The sequence below is a fragment of the Sceloporus undulatus genome, chromosome 3 (assembly GCF_019175285.1).
Source record: "Sceloporus undulatus isolate JIND9_A2432 ecotype Alabama chromosome 3, SceUnd_v1.1, whole genome shotgun sequence".
Taxonomy (NCBI): domain Eukaryota; kingdom Metazoa; phylum Chordata; class Lepidosauria; order Squamata; family Phrynosomatidae; genus Sceloporus; species Sceloporus undulatus.
Window position 1 is genome coordinate 232,421,171 of NC_056524.1, and position 21,565 is coordinate 232,442,735.

At 39.4% G+C, this 21,565-nt stretch overlaps 1 protein-coding gene across 1 annotated transcript in view; it reads right to left on the reverse strand.

The window, feature by feature from the left end:
• DOCK10 (dedicator of cytokinesis 10) overlaps positions 1 to 21,565 on the reverse strand; it is a 190,322-nt gene that overhangs the window by 10,689 nt on the left and 158,068 nt on the right. The window contains exons 42-49 of the mRNA XM_042458523.1: positions 21,118 to 21,300; positions 20,272 to 20,382; positions 18,112 to 18,327; positions 17,607 to 17,664; positions 17,046 to 17,144; positions 13,967 to 14,073; positions 10,412 to 10,534; positions 8,425 to 8,538 (exon numbers count right to left, since the gene is read on the reverse strand). Coding sequence (XP_042314457.1) covers positions 8,425 to 8,538; positions 10,412 to 10,534; positions 13,967 to 14,073; positions 17,046 to 17,144; positions 17,607 to 17,664; positions 18,112 to 18,327; positions 20,272 to 20,382; positions 21,118 to 21,300 — 1,011 coding nt within the window. The remainder of the gene's footprint in view (positions 1 to 8,424; positions 8,539 to 10,411; positions 10,535 to 13,966; positions 14,074 to 17,045; positions 17,145 to 17,606; positions 17,665 to 18,111; positions 18,328 to 20,271; positions 20,383 to 21,117; positions 21,301 to 21,565) is intronic.

The window sequence follows — 21,565 nt, forward strand, 5'->3', positions numbered from 1 at the left end:
CAATTCCCAGAATTCCATAGCAATGAGCCAGAAAGGAGCCAAGCCTTGATATCTGGACCCCAGAACATACTCCCAGAATTCCATAGCCATGAGCCACAAAAGAGTTAAGTCGGTGCCAAACCTGGTTATTGCTTGAATGTGGATGCAGCTTGATGCAGCCTCTTGTCCCTCCCTCCCTCTCCTCCAGGGCCTTTTGGCTCCTCCCCCTCAGGCCCCGCAAAAAGTTTAGGGGTGGCACTTGCGCTCCTCCTGGCTTTGCCATGGCCTTGGGAGGAGAGGAAAGGGTGCTTATTGGAGTGCGCGTGTGCACACGCACATCCCCCCAAAAACGCCAGGGAGAGTGCCACTTCTGCTCCTCCTGAAGCCTAGAGGAGAGCAAGACTGGCGCTCTCCGTCCCCAGCGTTTCTTTGGGGCTGTGCACATGCACGCGCGCGCTCCAACAAGCACCCTTTCCTCTCCTCCCGGCCCTGCTCCAACAAGGGCCCTTTTCTCTCCTGGAAGGGGGGGTCCGGACCCCTGGAACCTTCCCCTTAACTACGTCCCTGCCGTGGTTTTAATGGAGGGGAGGGGGGAGGAAGGAACTGAACGCCCCCAGGGCCTGTAGGGGGGGTCCCAACCCCCCCCCCCCCCCCCGACACGTCCTTGAAGGCTGTTTTGAGGCTAATGAACCCCCATGTTTCCCCTAAAAGCTTCAAAGAGTGGAGACAGTTACCTCTAAACTGTTTGTCCCCCATCCCACTGTTTAACATCAACAAACCTAGACATGCATCATGTTGAGTTGAAATAAATTTCTACTAAGGTAAAGCCATTAGTGGATACAACCATGAACAAAACTGCACATATGACCTCAATCCCCTGTCCCTGGGTGGTTTTCATTTGCACTTGCTGGGTCTTGATGGTGGTGTTTTTCAGGACTGGTAGCCAAACATTGTTTACTTTAAGGGTTTCTTCTTTCCTGTTGAAGTTGTGTAGGTTTTTATGGATTTCCATCAGACAATGGATCACTAATTAAATAGACACCCTGAGGCCCTGCCATTCAACAACAGACTAATACACAGATTAACATGTAAATCACTTCCTCTCAACCAGGGGTCACACAGTATATTTACTCCACTCACTTCCATGCTAGTATTCTCTGAAGATGCTGGTGAAACGTCAGGAATAAACTCTTCCAGAACATGGTCACATAGCCTGAAAAACCCACAAAAAACTTTGGATGCTGGCTGTGAAAGCCTTCAACTTCACATTAGAATCTAATGGTTTGTCCATTTCTGATGCTTACATGGAATTCAGCATATATCCTCCATCATGGTGTGTGCCCTCACTATAGGCTCTACTTAAATGAACCTAGAACTCCTCATGAGAACATATGTGTCTTAATTTGGATGGGTGCTATTTACTAAAACCATATTACATTAAAAGATAGCAAGGGACTCTTATAAAAGAAGCAACTGAGATGCAAAGATATGTGTGGGTTCATATCCTTTTGTAGAGACTCTGTACTTTGTAAAGTGTATCATTAATTTAGCTGTTTGAAAATCTATTATTTCAAAAAAAGTTCTAAAAATGTCAAAATCTGCTTTGTTCCACAGGAAATATTAAATGTTTCCTAAAAAGGAAAAAAGTTAGATTTCTCTATCATCATATAACCTCATAGAATTTGGAAACACCAATGAAATGGTTTCATATAGAGATGTCTACATTTTGATAAAAAAAAATTGGCAACTGGAAGCAGGAGAACTTGTGCATAAGAGAAAGATAATTAAAACTGAGCAAGAAGACATGCAGTCTTGACCTCAAATGGAAGCCAGTTCTTAATTTCAAATACCATCTACGTCTCACAAAAGGTATTCTTGGTAGAAAGTGGTTTTAAAAGGCAAACTGACAACTTCAGTGATCATTTGCTCTGTAAAATCTAGGGACTGAGAGATACTGTGCTACATATCTTTCGCTGGTCTCAAATATTGTTGATAATCTATTGTCTGGGACAATTCAGACTGGGCATATAATTTTGATCCTGTTTAAACTGATTTGGTTACTGATTCTGCAGTTGAATTGAAGATCCTAGTTCTTCCATTTTCTATGTAGTCTCAGAAACTAATCTAATTTAATGAGGTCTACTCTCAAGTAAGTTGATACACTATTGCAGCCTTAAAGAGTACAACAGCTTGGGACCCACCATCTTATATAAGGCCCTTCTTTCATTTTTCATTCAGTACCTAATGAACCCTACTCTGCTTTCCTCTGTCATGAAATGTAGCAAGTAACTAAAAACAGACTTTTTTTAATCAGTGGCCCAGAATGCATTGCCAAGGGAATCCCCCTTGGCCAATAGACTTTCATTATCAGGGATGGCATTTCAGCTGTGCTTTGAGGGTAAGTAACTACTATTCTCTGTTCTTGCAAGATACTTTCCCTCATTAATGCCTTGTATTATCTTTATTACTTTTGTGTTTTTTATTGTTTAAAAACTTTCACCACTTTGAACACCTTTCAAGAAAACAGGATGTGATTTTTTTTAAAAAATCCAAAGATCCCATTAGTACAACCTGGCACATGGGATGATCCTCCTGGTGAAAGAGGAAGATCCCCTCCCCCCAGAATTCCTCCTTTTCTCTGAAATCTCCTGAAAAATCTGTTTTGAAAGGCTGAAGAACTCTATGGAGTATGAGACACAACATAGGCATATTGACAATAGAAAAAAAATGGAAACTGTCTTTTTTCTCTTTTTGCCAGAAGGAACCTCCACAGAATTGATTTCTTCCACAAACAGAAGGAGTCTTCCATTTACAGAACACTATGTTTGACCCCAACACAACAGAGATCTTGAAAAAGTTATTTTTTGGAGAATAACTCACCAACTTGCAGTAGAATAAGATGAGAACAACTACACTTTAGATGTCTAGATACAAATGCACAGAGTTTGGGAAACAAACAAGACAAGCTTGAAATCCTAGTTCAGTAAGGTAAATATGACTTTATAGGTGTAACAGAGGCTTGGTGGGATGACTCCTATGACTGGAATATTACAATTGAGGGATATAAGGTGCTCAAAAGAAAAGATGGAGAGGAAAAGGAGAAGCATTATATGTCAAAGACAAATTCACTTGCACAGAAATCCATGCAAGAACAGTGGAGAGCATTTAGGTAAAAATAAATGGAGGAAGAAATAAAAACAACATTCTGGTAGGAGTTTACTACTGGCCACAAGGTGGTGGATGATACTTTTCTAAAACTAATCTTAGAAATCTCCAAGAAGCCAGAAGTGGTAGTTATGAGAGACTTCAATTATCCAGATATCTGCTGGGAGACCAGCTCAGTTAAGCACAGGCTCTCCAAAAATTCCTGATGTGCTTTGCAGCTGGGTTCATGCTGCTCAGGCCTAATCCAGAGTACCGTGTTCAATTCTGGGCGCCTCATTTTAAGAATGATATCCTCCACAGTTGGAGCAAGTTTAGAGAAGGACAACAAGGATGATACAAAGTATGGAGAACAAAACATATGAGGAGAGGTTGAAGGCGTTGAGCATTTTCAGCTTGGAAAAGAGATGATTGAGGGGTGCCATGACTGCACTCTTTAAATACCTCAAGGTTCAGGAGGTTGTGGGCTCGTTCTTTACTGTCTCTGAGGGTAGAAATACATCTAATAGTTTTAAGTCACAGGAACGTAGGTTTAGATTGTACACTAAAAGGAATTTCTTGACAGTGAGAATGGTTTGGCAATGGAACCAATTGCCTAGCAAAGTGGTGAGGTCTCCTTCTCGGTATGTTTTCAAAGAGAAGCTCAACAGCTACCTGTTGGAAGATTCTGTACTGGGCAGGGGATTGGACCTCATGGCCCATAGGGCACTTTCAACTCTATGAATTATAAGAATTCCTCTTACCAACATGACCAAGTCATGTTGGCTAGGGGATTCTGGGAGTTCTCCAAATAAGGAACTTTTCAAAGTTTGGAGACAATGTAAACAACACATGATATATCAGAGTCTGATATGTTTGACTGTGGGTTGCAGAGATGGAAGGAGAAGGATAGAGTTTTGAGGTATGGGTTCCCATAATTTGTAATTGTACACTAAAAAAAAAAAATCAAATGAATGTATCCTGGTTAATAACACAGCTAATTGAGAATTATTTCTATGACATGCCGTGTAACTGCTTGAATTCTCCTTACAATCTGTGGCTATCTTACATTTACAAAGTACCCCCCAACAACACTTTCGAGTCACCCCAGCAATACCTCCAACACTGCCAAGGGTTTACTCCCCAAGTTAGAAAAAAGCTTCCTATGGCCAACACTACATCAAAGTTTCCCTCTTTCCCCAATGCATTTCTGATGCTCTATGCTCACAAGCAGCAAGTATCCAGTGAGACAGATAACTGGACACTCAGAGGAAGCAGATACAAGTAAGTTAGTCCAGTTTAGGTCACACAAAGGTAACCCAGGAAGTTAATGAAAGAGGAAGGGAGGCACAATCTCTCAGCAAGTCCTGTCCAGGAGTCATTACATGACACCAGTAGTCCATATAATCAAAGCCAAAAAGAGTAAGACAAGGAGTCATTAAATGCAGCCAGTCCAGAGATCAAGAATCCCAAGAATTACATGAGCATCAGGACACTGACAGAAGAGAAGATTGAACAATTCTGGGCAATCTTCTGGGAGACTTATAGATTTCCTTTAAAATTAACAGACATTTACTCCTATCAAGCTGCTCCTTCTTTCTTCCCTGGACTTCAAAGGATAGGACAGACTCTTTAATGTCTATCATGTCCTGCTGAGGAGAAAGCTCCCCAACTGCTTCACCCTAATTTTAGCTTTTCTGATTTGGGGACGGAGCTGTCATCTGGAACCAGATGCCCTGTGTAATCCTCTGCATCCTCTGATTCCAAAGAGTGAGTTATGACCTTTGGGAGAATTTTTCGTTAAAGGGTTAAAAAGAAGGTTGGAGTAGTTGCAACACTCTAATATTTTGTAGGAGACCTCTGTTGCCCTCCCAACATCTGGCAGTTGCCCATTTCTGTCTTAAAGAATTATCCAGTTCATCAGGAAGAATCTTGGTGTTGACAGAAATTGGGTTTCTCTCATAGTTCTTTTGCTATTGGGATGAGTTATGAATTATGGCTCTGCTGGCAGCTGGACATTTTCAGCCATCATTTTAAAAATCAAGAGCTCTGTGAAAACTGTATGGTATTCATAGCAAAGTTAGATCTACCTAATTACCCCATGGTGCTGAATTTAAATCAAATCTTGTTTTGGCCCATTGTTCAGACTGGCTTTTGAATGACTGAATTTGGCATACAGTTTTAATTCTGAACCCCTGAAAACCTCATTTAGAATTCTGTATTTTAGAGTTGTGTTCATGAACCATGGAATTATATTTCTCTGTGGATGTTTCATCACATTTATTCTTGCTTGGAAAGAGTAGCTTTCATATAAAACAAAAATCCTGTTTATGTATGAATGAATACTAAGTAGGTCACATATTAGTTCTGCCTTTTACAAAATAAGATTTCACTGTTCAGTGGTGACATTTCTTCCTAATGAAGCTAGTTATAACATATTATTAAATGGGATGTCTTAAAATTGTAAAATGCCTTCAGTTCATTGGAAAGATAAATTTTTAATTATTCAACTTTAGCTCTCAAATTGGACAACAAAGCTGAGTACTGATAGATTCAAACTTTTCAGTATAAATTTCTAATTTAGGAGCAGCATCAAATTAGGAATGTAAATTTTTATCTATTTCATTTAAATATATAAGAATGAAAATTTCAAAACCTGCTTTTTTCCTGCTGAAAAAACTGATTTTTTGTGAGAGTTTTTCAAGAATTTTCTTCACATTTTTGAGATTATGTTGTGAAAATTTCATTTGCAGAAAACAAGGGTGTTTTGTGCAAAATACATTTTTAAATAATTGTGTTGTATTATGTGGAAAAAATTGTATTATGTGAAAATACAACATGTCTGCTTGAAAAACTGTAATTCATGCAAAGTACAGTGCTTTTTGGACAAATATTGTTTAGTATCTTGTTGAGCAGTAATGAATGTGTAAGTTAGACTGACAAATTTGTAACTGTGCAGTATTCATGTTTATGATGATAATGTTGTTGCCATGATTGTAACATTACTGCAAATAATGTCAACCTATCTTAATAGGCAGCAAATACTGGGAGAAAGGAAATAAATAAATAACCCTCCATAATTCTAAACCAATTTTTTGCTCTGAACAAGTTGAAGTATTGAATTGTTTTGAGATGTTATTATTTTTCAAACTACAAAATTATAACATTATGACTCCATTTTAACTGCTATAGTTCCATCTCATGCACTCCTGTAATATTCAGTTTAGGGAGGAATATTCAGGATTCTTAGCCAGAGAATTGTAGTGCTTCATTGAACTACAAATCCTAGGATTCCATAGGATATTGCCATGGTAGTTAAGATGGAATAACAATGCTATTAATGTGTAGTGTAAAGGGCCCCCGATTATTTAGTGGATCCATCTTGTTGAGCTTCCACTGGAAAGCCAGAGTTGGAGCATCACATATGCCCATTGGTTTTTAAATTGGTATTTCAAATTGGTTTTTAGAACTATTTTTGACCTGTGCTTGAACAATGTTTTAAAAATACTATTAATTGTCTAGCTCTTTGGGAGCCCTAATGGATAAACAAGTGATTAACAGCAATTTCATATAAATAAATAATAGATCTATTTCAGCTATTTTCAGTATGCTACTCATCCAGTTGCCATGGACTACAATTTCCATCTGCTCCATGGTGGGGTGTGTATGAAAGGAATTGCTTTCCAACACAGCTTGAAACTGCCAGGTTGAGATAGGGTAGTCTATATTATGCCTTGGGAAAATTTAATTTCTTGAACTGATAACGGGAATAAATCCAGTAGCACAGGAAGTGAACAGGAGAGATGCCACATGTGTTCAGACAGATGCAGATGGTCCTGTGAGCCTCAGTGGGGCAGTGAATCTGTTCTGGGTTTTAGTCCAAAGTTTGAAGGGGCTGAATCATATTCTAAAGTAGGTTCAGCACCTTAGATAGTGATTTTAAAGTTTGGACTAAAAACTGGAGGGAATTTACTGACACAGTGACACAGCTGCTTACCAAAATCACTATGTATAAGATACTAAAACACATTTGCTGTGATTGGGGATGAAGATAATCCCTTCTTCAATCTGCCATTGCACAAACACCAAGACTGTTTGCAGTGAGCATGTATGAAAAACATGGCCCAAACCTGCTTCCATTGGAAATGGAAACAGATTTTGACCTCAAGTATGAACAGCACAGGACCAAATATCTTTTTGGTAGTTCACGATAGCAGAACAAAAGCATTAGTTTTGCTAGAGGCAGTGCAGCATAAAAATGAGTGAAAGCAAAGTTATTTAACCTCTTACACTTAATATTAAAAGCTGTCAGAGTTAAGACTAACTCAGACCATACAGGGAGGATGATAAGTAAGAAGAATTAAACAGAAAGCATGCAAAAGAATAGACAACTTACCACAGCCTTGAATAAGATCAAAAGAAGAAAAGAGCAAATTTCTGCATTAAAATCTAATTAGGGGGCAGAACAATTCAGATAAATCTGTTCTTTATGCACTTAAAAAAATAAATGGAATTGTTTGTCTGGAGACTAGTCTTTGATGAGCATGCTTGCTTTTCTGCTACTTGTATATAGTGGAGGCAAGCATAAACTCATTCCATACCAAAATAAACAAGCAGAAATAGTGCATGGTACAAGACTGCTCTACAACATACTATAAAGAATCAGAGGCAAGCTAGAAAGCAAAGCCAGAAAGTCTTTGACAAACAGAATTAGAGTAGGAATGTGGTTTTTGGGACACTTACGAAAGTAAACTTTTAAACTTATTTTGCAGTTTTAATTTTGGAGACCACATATCTCCTAGGGTCGAACTGCTATAACATGAGGAACTCTGTCATGGGATCTTAGCTGCAGTTCAGTTCTTTAGAGATGTGACTACATTATTACCTCTGTATTATTCTTAAGAAGAAAATCTAAAGATATAAGTCATCAGTTGATGCTGCTGCTGGAAAACAGATGATGAGTTACTGTTACAGTGTAAGCTAACAGACTGATCCAACACTAGTTTATTTGGGAGTAATTCCAGTTAGTGTAATGGAATTTACTTCATTGTAACAGTATAGGTTTTTACCCAGATGTGTGGTAATAAACTCAACTTCCTGAACATTTTATGTCCTCTTCATATTGTTTACCATTTCTCTTGATAAGATCATCAGCCTATATTCTGTTCTAGTTATGTTAGCACTGGGTGTTCCCCTGATGAATGTGTTTGCTTTCTATACCTTCCTCAAGAGCAGTAGTTCTGGAATCACAAAGAGAAACATATATAGTATCCCTAAGCTTACAAACATCTAAGAACTACTCACCTGCCCATAAAAGGCCACACGATAGTATCGTCCAAACAAACGCTTCTCAGAATTCACTACTTCTGCTACTTTTAGGTAAGATCTATGGATGTCATAGTACAACTCTGATAGCCTCTGAGGAAACAGAATGAAATAAGTAACGTTTTAAAATGAAAACCCTTATCTTCAAAGCAGATTATAACTAACTGGTCTAACTGATTAAAACGGTTTTAAATCCCAACATCTCCAGGCATGACGATAAAAAATAATCCTGCCTGACACACTGGAAAGCTTTTGTAACTCAATACTGTTTACAATATTGGGGTTGATAGGAAAATGGTCTGACTTAGTCTAAGACAGATTTGGTCACATGGAACTATATGTAGTGAGAACGAGCCTCTTCATAGTGAAATCCAACTATGCAATTGTAATGACAATAGTGTGGATCTTTGTAATTGTACAAATGCTACAATTGTAATGAGTCAATAGTGTGGGTCTTTTTCATACAGTAATCACCCTGTTCCTGGTACCAACTGTGGTGAAAATTTGTTGTTGTCTGCCTTCAAATTGTTTCTGAAGTATAGTGATCCTAAGGTGACCCTACTGAAGGGGTTTCTTGGCAAGATGTGTTCAGTGGGGGATGCCTTTGTCTCCCTGAGGCTGAGAGAGTATGACTTGCCTAAAGTCACAAAATGAGTTTCCATTCCATCGGTCCCTCGCTCGGAAGAGAAGAAATCCGTGTCGGCTCCTGGGGCATTGGCCTGGCAGAGGCCTCAAAACCTCCGCTTGTGCCTTCCCCCACCACTCACTCCAACAGTCCCTCACTCGCAAGAGGAGAGGAGAGGAGGCACCTGTGTCGGCTCCTGGGGCGTTGGCCTGGCAGGCGGTCGTGGAAACTGTTTTTGTCTCGGTTGAACTTAGATCTGTTATAATTGTTTTTTATTAATTGTGATAAATTGTAGTTTTTAATGTTTATTATATTATATGGTTTATGGCTTTTGACATAATGTAATTGCTATTTTTATATTTTTTCTATCAGGTATTATGTTATGTTTATATTTAATTTGCTTAATATTGTTTTGATGTGGACGTGCTGAGGAGTTGGGGAAAAGATTTTCTATGAACCTTGTTTGACTTGTAATATTCTTATGTTTTTCTATTGATTGCCACTGTATTGATATTGCTTATTGTTATTGTCTGCTTTATATCACTGGGGGGCTGGGAAGGGATTAGTTTGTTTTCTATTGTATTTTTATTGTACTTCCACTGTTGTTAGCCACCCAGATTCCTCGCTGATTGGGCAGGATAGAAATAAATTATTATTTATGGCAAACCAGGAATTTGAACCCTGGTTTAGTGATCTTCTAGAGTTCAGTGCTCAAACTACTACACCATGCTGGTTCTCTAGCACATCCAAAATTTTACATTAGGCCACAAAGCCCAAATGTATAGGTATAGGATAGGGGATATTTGGTTCAGCAGTACTGTGTGTGAAAAGGACTTTGGGATTATTGTTCACCATAAACGAGACAGCAGTATGATGCTAAGGCAAATAAGGCTAATGCCTTATTTGAATAGTAAAACTTATACATGCAAAGATACATAATTGAAAATCCACAGCAATTCCTTCTTCATCTTGTCATTGTTCTTACAGGGTGTAAATCATAGCTGTAGAATATTTGACCTACGACTTTCATCAGCCTCTCCCAGTATAGTCAATAGTAAGAAATGGTGGCAACTCTAGTCCCATATCAGAGCTTGGAAAAATTATTTGTTTGGGCTACAATTATTTGAATCTTACAGCCACTGCCTGGGCTAGCTGGAACATTTTGTAATCCAAAAGGTAACATTTCCAAGCTTTCTTGCAACATCAGAACGTCTAAATGTTCCCCACACAAGTTGTAAACCACTAAACTACTAGTGAAAGAATAACGTGGGAACAAATAATAATAGAAGTCACCCGTCTAAGAAAGACCACAAATAATTTCTTATTTTTGGCTCAGCTTACCTTGAAGTCTCTCTGCTTCTCAAATACTGCAATGATTGGCTTGTTAACTTCAGCAATGAGCTCATATCTTTCAGATTTCCACAAATAATCAACACACAATTCCAACTGTTCCACAAGAATGTTCTACAATTCCACAAGAAAAAAAGAATGCTAGGTTGCATTGAAAATAGATATAATGGAAGTCAAAGACTTGGTTTAGGGAAACACTAAAGCACACTTTGGAAGGCTACTTTGAAAAGGTCTTACATGCTATATTTGTTTTGATATGTGTGTTAATGTAATACACATGGTCTCATGTGTCAGTGCATGGTAACTTTAGCTGATATTTCATCAACTAAAGCTAGACATGTGGAGATGTGCATTATGGCACACTATCTACTAACTCATAAGGGCAGCTTATGGGTAGTCCCAAGCAGGGAGAAGCATCTCATACTACAACAATGGAATGCGGTCCTGCCTCTCTACGATCACAAACCTTCAGTACATGGGCCAAGACTAAATGGTTACTGGGATGTTAAATGCACACAAGATGTTTGACACCACTTTAACTGCCCCGGCACCAGCCTACAGAATCCTGGAGTTTGGAATTTTGTGAAGAACCAGCATCTTTGGCAGAGAAGGTTAATGACCTTGTATAACAACAAATCTCAGGATTCCACAGGATGGAGATACTGCACTTAAAGTGGTGTCAAACTGCATTATTTCTAGTGTAGAAGCACCCATGGAAGCCAACAGCCAGTATGGCTATGCAGTTTCCCAGGTGTATCTCTACTGATAGAGTTGGCATGTTTCCATGGCATCACAAGCAAGGAACACATGGAAATTATGCTTGCTGCAGCAGGGGCTTAACTATATGGTCATATTTATTCACAGTACAGGTTATAACAATAAAGCCCTCTATGGGCCTTATCACACATGGGGGGTTTGCAGCACAGATCCGCAGTAACTCCTGTTCTAGAAATGCAAAACGTGATATTTTTTCACACCAGATCCGGAGTCACTCCTGTCTAGCAATGCGAATTCAAGTTAAAATGTGATGTCTTACCACACCTGCTTGCCTTTCTGTTGCCCTTCCGAATTGAGGGGGAAGCAGAGTCAGAGATTGATTCCAGACAAGTCACGTGATGTGGATTCAAGCAAAGGGTGGTGAATGAACATTGTATTACCACACTGGAACATACTTTGAGGCTTCAATGATTCGAATAGGCACCCTTGCGCATACTCAATGGGGATTTGGATGCTGTCCTCCTTCCCTGCCCCCTCCTTAGCTGTCAATCTTCATTGGGAGGAAGGAGCAGTTAGGGGATGATGGGATAGGTTGCAGGGGGCACTGGGGCCAGGATCGGGATGAAGGAGCAGGCAGAGGATGGTGGGATAGGTCGCAGGGGGTCACTGGGGACTGGATTGGGAGGAAGGAGCAGTCAGGGGGATGGTGGGATAGGTCGCAGGGGGTCACTGGGGACTGTATTGGGATGAAGGAGCAGGCAGGGGATGATGGGATAGGTTGCAGGGGTCACTGGGGACTGGATTGGGAAGAAGGAGCAGTCAGGGGGATGATAGGATAGATCGCAGGGGGTCACTGGGGCCAGGATCGGGATGAAGGAGCAGGCAGGGGATGATGGAATAGGTCGCAGGGTGGCAGAGAGGAAGTGATGGCATGAAGGAGGAGGGGGGGATGAAGGAGCAGGACGCAGGGGGCCAAGGAGGGCGACATTGGAGTGATCTTCCCCATCAGACCAATTCGAAGTGAAATCGAAGTGAGTTTGAATGCGAATTCTGTGAATTCACATTTTACCGAATTCACCAAAATGAGTCACTTTGGATTCACCAAGGAAGCCCCATGGAAGGAGCTCCCATAGAAATGAATCAAATGTGATAACACATCACGTTATCACGTGAATTTGCATCGTTGGACCCAGTCATGTCGGAACTGAGCTGCAAAAAGCTCCAAAAATCTCTGTGTGATAAACACCTAGTTATCTGAAGGATTGCTATCTTCCATATGAGCCTGTTTGTGTCTAGACTTTTTGGCAGAAGGGTGGTAGGGTTCTCTGCCCCGCCACCCTCACAAGTGTCCTTGATAGCTGTCTCTACATTCTGGAACTTCCTTCCTAGAAAGACTAGACTGGCACCAACAATGGTGTTCTTGGGAGACAAACAAAAACTTTTTAAAATTTCATCCTGTGAAGAAAACCCCCTGATAGGTTCACTTTAGGCACACAACTACCACCACCACCTCTGGGATCTAACTGCTTATGGGGAAATAAAGTGGTACACTATCTGTATTTTCTATTTTAATGGTTATATTTTAAAATTGTTATTTATGGTGTGGTACAGACCACCCAAAAAGGGCAGCTTGCCGGCAGGCTAATTTAATCTGGAGGGAAGCCACAGCCGCCAAACCGCGCGAAAGAACTCAAGAAAACTGGGTTCTTTTTCCACTGCCATTGTTATGTCACAAGTGCACCAATTGCACACTCAGAATACAACTGGCGCAGTGTGACGTGCGGACGCTATGCGTCCGTTACGTCACAATGATGGCACCCGTGTACACAGGGTGCCCCCATTGTAGCACCACCAGTCCTTGCTATGGTTAGGGACCATGCGGGTGCTGCACAGTCCCTAACCCTAGTTGCACCGCAGCCACGCTACAAAGGGCCCATCTGTCCTGAACCAATATTTGACTATCTTGTCCTCCCAAGTGGGAAGAAATAATTTTCACTGTTTTCCTCTCACTGTGGAGGAAAAAGAGTATTTCTGTGCCGTTCTCACCAGATATTTACATGGAAATGCATTGTTTGCATGGAAATGTCAGGATTTTGTGGAAAAACATTCTTTCCAGGCAGTCACATGTGCTTTTCCACAAGATTTCTGTTTTCTGTGCAACCTCTCAGCTAGCTTGCACAATATAGCCATGTGGCTTTTTTTATTGTATATCTACAAGACTCCTGTTTTGGGTGCAAATTCACTCTGTCAGATTGTTGTGCCAGATGCAACTTTCTGGAAACAGTATTATTTTGTGCAAACCTCTACAGTTTTCACACATAAAACCAATATGTTTTTCTATATAGAATAATTTCATAAAACAGTTTGGCATGTGCAAAAAGTGGATGAAAACTGAGCAAAATTCTCACCACTGTATTTATTCTTCACTGCTCAGTTTCCCGAATGATGGGAAACCTATTTTTCAACCAAGAAAGGCTTACTGTAATGGTGAATATTTTTCCATCTTATCTGAAACATTAGAGACATAATGCCCAAACAAATGTAGAACAAATTGTAGATAGTTTTTTTTTTTATTGGAAGAAAAATAAAAAATAAAAGTTCCTGGGTTTGCGTGACACAAAACACTGACCAAGGGGAAGCTGACTGGCTTCTTTAGTTGCTTCTGCTACAAAGCAAGAACTGGGTAGTGTGCCTGATCCCACTGACTGTATTCAAGTAGACCAGAGTTCTCACAGATCCCTGGGTAATCGTGACCTGTAAATGCACCCAGTGAGTTTTCTTTCAAAGAGAGCTTGCATAGTTACAGGCAACAAAGTTAGGGGTGCTGACCTCATTGTATGGTGTATCCTGCATTCCAGAGTCTTCTTTCATAGCTCCTTCTTCTTTAATATTTGGTGTAATGTTGAGGAAAGCTGGCCAGCCCATGGAAAATAAGCCTTTTAAATCAGAGGAAGAATCTTGTGAATGCTTCAATAACAATTTCTTAAAGTAATTACTAAGTGGGAGTTTCTTTAATTTTTTTTTTTTTTTTTGCAGGAATAATTGTTTTTTCACAGTCCAATAGACGAAGAGAAGAAATGTAATGCACTGGCTTTGTAATGGGTTATTATAAATTAATCCAATTAATTAAGCTGCTTGCCAAGGCTGCAGAGAGTTAAAATGTGATGATTCTGGCAAAGAATAGACTTGGCCAAAAGTATTATTTGAAGCTCCACCAGGCCTGCCTGGAAGAAGACAAGCCCTCCCTTCAGCCACCATCTTGAGGGAGAGAGAGGCAGGCTAGCTCCAAGAAGCCAAGTCCTCCCTCCAGTCCATCTGCCTTGGTCCAGGCCTCGGAGGTTGAGAAGAACTGCTAGACCTCATCCCCTTCCCCACCACCATTCCCTTCTCCTTTTGTGTCATGTCTTTTTAGATTGTAAACCTGAGGGCAGGGAACCGTCTAATTTAAAAAGATTGTATGTACAGTGCTGTGTAAATTTACAGTGCTTTATAAATAAAGGTTAATAATAATAATAATAATAATAATAATAATAATAATAACTCTTAGTGAAATCAAAAATAATGGTAAATATAATAAAACAAGGCATTTATCATTTGAATCATTCATAAAATACAATGTTCCTAAAATTTTTATAAGTAAAAATCTTCCAATGTAGCATATACAACTATAAAGTACTTTGTCTTTAGTCCATAGTTATGAAAATATGAATGACTTTTTTTATAATACATTTGTTAGCATCTAGCAAACACACCTAATCTGAAATGAACCTGGCTCGATTTAATTAATTTAAAATCTAATACACATTGCATCCAAATTAATTTAGGCTTTGATCAAATGTGATTTAAGCCTTATCTCTTTCATCCCACTTGTCTTTTCCAAACACGCTATAATTATGAAGAAACGTTCCAGGGAGAGCCTCATTCTCCCAGATGCATATGATTATATTGAGTAAAGGCAAGGCAGTGGACTATGAAGACAACACTTGGGTTTTGAGACTCTGGATGCATGTTTTTATTTACCATCAAGCAGGTTTTGATTTATGTTGATTCTCTAAGAGCACTGGTCACTAAAAGCCCTATTCAGGTTTTGTAAACTCAGGATTGTGATTTTCCTGATCAAACTAATTGATTTGTAATGTTCTCCTTTTTTCCTAGTGCCTTCAGCTTTACCAATCATTTTTGTTTTTTCTAGATGCCTCCACCTTAGCATCTGCTTCTCCATTCAAGGATTTATTTTACATTAGGGAGGATTACTTATTTTGATATGATCTATCTTTACCCATTCTCTATCACTGGTAGAATGTGGTACAAGGAATATTTAGCCTCCCAAAGTAGCAAAGTAAAATTAAGCCAAAAGGTAATCTGAACTGAAATAAAGTGTGCACCCCACTATGAACAAAGCAGTTGAGAGAATTTTTGACCTCAATTTCCTTGATCATTATTGACCTCATTTCCTTCTAGGATGCTTCCAGATGGTGCTTCTGTCAGACAAGAAGCTCTTCTTTATTGTTCCACTTCACTACAATCACTACTGTTGAATCATTATTGTTATTCATTACAACTTTTTTGAAAGTAGCCTATGATTGTCTAACTTGAAAAGGTGATGACACCTTACAAATTTCTCTCCATGTTGATTGTTGCTTTTTGTTTTCCTTTCCTTTCTTTTAAAAAAACACAAAACAGTTCAAAATTTGTCCCACAAATCCCCTCACAATATTTCCTAACAAAGTAATGAGTAAGTGTTATTTGTTGCACAAGAAAAAAAAATACTGGTTGTTATAGTAGTTTGAAAAGTACTATTGTCTCTCATCATACACCATAAAAATGTGTTATAGGTAACATCATTACTTGTAACATGCTAATTCCATGTTCTGAAATCTCTGTAGTGGCAAATTCTGGCAAGATGTATCTATTACTGGCTGGGATCCTGCGTTTCCTTCCACTGTGGATAGGCCAGTTTGAGCACAGGGGTATTACAGTCGGCCCTTCTTATACACGGATTTTTTATACACGGATTTAAGCATACACGGTTTGAAAATGTTCCAAAAATGTATAAATTTACCTTGATGTTCCATTTTTTATTAGGGACACCATTTTGCTATGTCATTATACTTAATGGGACTTGAGCATACACGGATTTTGTTATACATGGGGGATCTTGGAACCAAACCCCAGCGTATAACAAGGATCCACTGTACTTGCATAATTTTCTTTTCCCAGTGTCCCTGACCCCAAATACCTGCTCTAGAAGTCTGTGGGGCCTCTGAAATGGGAGTGATGTGGGGGGAGGGAAAACAGGTCTTCAGTGTTCTCCCCCTCCATTACTCCCAGTGGGATTCTGGATACTGGTTCTGTCATGAATGAAAAGAAGTCCTTCCATTTGTGGAAGACTAGCAAGGATGACATTATTTATTAAACTTAATCTCTGCTGGACACTGGGACTACCGTTACTGCTGTCACCATGCAGTTCAAGGAGTCAGGCATCTGATTCAGCACCAAAACAATGCATACTGCATGTTTAGTACTGCCCCTTGCAGGTGGGAATGACCCCTGTAGGCAGTGGAATCTGATGCCAAAGGTTAATGTCCAATTACATCCTTGTTATCCGCACTTGGCTATGCTTAGCTGTATAATATCCCTCCTGATCTTAGCATGGAAGTTCAATTAACACAACAAGTTGTTTTGGAGTAATCCTTGTACAGAAAAAATATACAGCATTGCAGTGGTAAACTTTCAACAACTGATTCAACCAAGAACAAAACCAGAGAGAATAGAATTACAGCTGATACCCAATATCAAGAAATATTATTTGTGAATCAGTTATTTCCTTAAATCTCTACAATTTGTGCTGGCAGCTTGTTTGAAGGATGTTGTATATCCCATAAACAGATGTGGTTAGAACACTCACTTCCTCCATTGTGAGTTGTTAGTAAGACATTACTATCAGAGAGTTCAGCATCTTCCAGGAGCATACGAGAGGTACAAATCTTTTCCATTTTCCAGTAACCTATGATAGTGTGAGATGTTATTAGTGTTTTGCTATCTGAATGGGTTAATACATGCATATTTAATGATATACACTATGAAATGAGATGTAAAGGCCCAACATCTTCTCCCAAACAAATATTTTATTAAGTTTATTCAAGCAATATACAGGGTTGCAGATCATGGAAGTGTTTTTATTTATGCATTCAGAAAATAACAACTTTTAAGAATCTTCCAGCTAGTATATGGGATTCTAGGAGATGAAATCCAAAAAGAAACTAATCTTTCCAAGTTCTGCAAGTCTGTTGAAAGCAGCAGTTTTATTAGCTGTCATATTTTACTCAGAAAACATTTGAGAAGAGTCAAAGCAGCTTAAGGGATAAGTACAAAAGAACATCAGATCGATGTAGATCATTTGGAATTTGTGCTCACATTTCACTGTTTTCTATATCAATGGATAGTGTCTCAATATATTTTATCTTACCCTTTCGTTTCAGGTATTCAGCAATAAGTGCAGCTATATGGATGTAGCACATGGCAGCCTGTAACAAAAAAGCAATCACACACAAGTTTTAATATGAAGTACAGTACCACAGATCTTCCTTATCAGTGCCAGACAATGGGAAAATGGAACTTATATGTTTTGCTTGATACATGCTGTGCAAAACAACAAATTGATGTTGATCTATTTACTTGAGATAAGTTCGAGTTTGCCTTAGGGTCACCATAAGTGGGAAAGGCACACAACAACACAACAACAACAGGACCAACAAAACTCTAAAACATAGTGCAGAAATAATTCCCTCGCATTGAACCAGGGCAATTAAAGTAGCCTCAAACTGGATTATTTCTGCAGTGTGTTTACAGTTAAAATTACTAAGGTATTTACGTAAAAAATCTAAGAATATAGACTAAATCTGGGCATAGGTAATTGGTCTGTAATATTATGTATGTGACTCACATGCTTGAAAATATGTAGAAAGAGTTACCTCAGATAAATCTCCATTTCGAGCATGAATCTTGGCCATACTCTCCAGCCAGGTCCGACGTAATTCAGGTGTACTGGCATATGAATTTGCGAGACTGTACTGTAAATCCACTAGCATTTCAGGGTCTTTCTCATGTTCTTTCATCTGAGCTGTAGCCATTAAAACTGTCCTTATGCGTTTGGTCAGGTCTTTCACTTCTGCTGGGAAGTTATTGTTCTTTGGGAAGAGAAGCAACAGAGTAACTTTTCAGCTTGGAGAATCCATTCTTATCTTGTTAAACTACATGTTACATTACATGAGGTTGGATCAGATTATACAACTGATATACACAACTACTGCACGTATAGTAGCCACTTCAAAATCCTTCATTCATTACCCGATAGACAAATGTAGCTACTGAAATGTGACTGTGCCATAGTGAAAGGCTGTTATTTCTCTGCCTACAAAAAGGCCTGTGATCTCACTGGAATGGAGACATATTGGATTGAAAAAGACTTTGAAAATCTCCCAATTGCCACATGGCCAGGAGTAGGAGGAGTCTGCCTGCAAAAGATATCCTCCCCAGCATAACATCTTTACTAAGGACTGAAACAACATGCAGGCATCTAACATGAAACAACATGCAGACTAACATCTCCAATTGCATTTTCCCTCCTGTTTGGTTTGTAAAATTTTGCCTGATGAAGAAGCCCATCAAGCTTTGAAAGCTTGCAACAAGTGTATTGTGCATTTCAGTTGGCCAATAAAGGTATCACTGATGGATTTTTGTTTGTATTTGTTAAATGCCCAACACAGCTATCCCTGCATGATTTAAATGCAGTGCAATACATTTTTATACTATTTTTCCTCTTGTGCTTCACATTTTCTTTTTAGTTACTTGACACAGCATTAAAAAGTTTATCAACTACATGGTAGTGCACATAGCTAACCACGCAGAGGTGCATATACATCTAAGATTTCTCAGGAATTTCTGATATATTCCATCCCAAATGGATGTATAAATCAGCCAAAAGAATTAAGATCCAGAAGGGTAGTAAAGGAGATTACAAACTGTTTCCAGACCTTGGAAAAGTTGCTACTTGGTCCAAAGGTGCTAGTAAGCCCATGCAATGCCTGGTGCTTGTGTGGTTTTATGTTTTCCAAGCTTGCATAAGGAGACATCTGCATTTTTTTGTCCATTAGTTCTATCTTGTCCCTTCTAGTCTCTCCTTTTTCTGGGTGGTATAATGGGCTTGCTTACATGTCACTAGGGTGACTAGGGACAGTTTCCCTCCTACACATCAAGATGGCTAGCGACTTGCTACAAGCTCCCCACTGGATCTGTGAAAGCTGTTCATCACATGTTGGATGCCTCCTTCCTATCCTCCCTGGAATCCACATAGATATGCTGACAAGTTTTTTCTTTGCTCTGTTAGCACCACATTTAATCTCAGCATCACACTACATGGCAGTGTTTAAAAAATAACTTTTCCAAGCTCTTCATTTTATAACTTTAAGAGCCTTACAAGCATCTGAGTCAAATGACCCAATTTGTAGAATCCATATATTCGTATATTTTCATCCAAGACTGGCTACCAAAGTGACTTACAATTACAATCTATCACATGACACAGTTTCATCTGCCTCTAGATTCTTCATAAATCATAAGGGCATGACCTGGTGAAGCAGTGGGAAGGGTACCCCAAACCAATTTTCAACAGCCCACCGAAACTTGGGAGATTTAGCATACCCTTAAATGACGTGGAACAAATTACAACTTGATAGGGGGTAAGTGATTAACTCCGGAAATAGCTCCAATGACTGCTATGGTGCTATAGCACCATGGAGAAAAGATATCAGAGAATAAAGTGAATTAGCCATATCAGAGAAAGTGGGAAAGGTTTGAATGCGCGCTCTCTCTCTCTACACACACACACACACACACACACGGTAGAGCCAACATGGCATACTGCTTTGAGTATTGTCCTATGACTCTGGAGACCAACAGCAATTGTCTGTCTGTCTGTCTGTCTGTCTGTCTGTCTGTCTATCTATCTATCTATCTATCTATCTATCTATCTATTGTAGATATGGACAGAAAGAACTGAAGCAATAGTAGGGTAGAAGGTTGTCTTGGGGTACATCCATTTGCAGTAATCAGAAACACAAATAATTCCTTACTTTCATTTGCTTGTCTCCGTTAGCAAAGTTGTTTGTAATTGCTAGTGAATGCTGGAATCGAGAGCCTCCAATTCCTGCATCTGCAATCAACTGGCTTACAGCTTTGATGAGCTAAAGGTGATGAAAATGAAAAGAGAATGTTAGCACAGGGAAATCAAACTAGCAAATACTCATTCTTTCAAAGAAACTGCAACCTGACTTAATAGAATGAACTATCATTTCAAGAGTAGCCTTGGATCTCCCTATGTGCTCAAATAGGCAATGAGCTGCTTGAAGATTGATTGCAATACTCTGTACTCAGTATCAGCAGGGCCAGATGTACCATTACGCAGAGTGGGGAGACTGCAAATGCCACAGTGGGCAGGGATTACTGTTGAGGAGCAGCGCATTATGTGTGGACAACCTGCTCTGATGCACCTTCCCAACCCTCGCAACTAGCTGCTGTGACCAGGTGCCACGGTGGATGTATCTGCCAGCACCGAGCTCTTGTTGACATCTTTGTTTTGTGAAACTGGGAAAAGGGACAGACTATTTGATCTTTGGCTTCAGCCAGCAAAATATTTCAGCTAAACCTGCAAGCTGAAAGTATCACTGGGCAATGCTAAATATGCCTACTGAAACTCTCTGCAAAATGGGTTCTATTTCCAACTTAACTCTGAATCCTAGAGTCTAGAAAACCTGGACTTCCAGTTTTCTCAAGGTATAGCAGACATGAGACTAAAACTGCCTAGGAGGTTTGTATAGTCTGCAGATATACATTGCCCTTCTCTGGACTGAGTAGAGGAATTAATTCAAGAAACACCATAACAGTGATGGTGTTGATTCACCAACATCAGATTTACTTACCTGTAAATGAGACCTGACAATTGATTTCTGCTTATTAAATTCAAAGTTTTTTCTCATGAAAAAATAAAGCAAAGCAGAGGCTTCTGTCTGAGTTGACCGTGACCTGTGATTGCAGCACTTAAGAATCTCATAACAGAATGAGCCACACAAGTCGGCTTGCCCTTGGAAGAATGCTGAAGGGAACTATGGAGACAAAAAAGTGTGCAGACAGGATCACAACAGAGCTGTCTTAGACAATATTCAACAGTGCTGGAAGCTAACTGGGAACTTTATGCATCTCTAAACAGGCTATGGCTTAAGGTAGCTAGCTGAAACAAAGGCATATGCCTATTAATCATCTCCATCTACATGGACCATTATGATCTCTACAGGAGAAAGCTCACATCAACATATCCCCAAACAGATGTTTTATGAATCTTACAGAAGCATCTCCTACATTATTCTCATG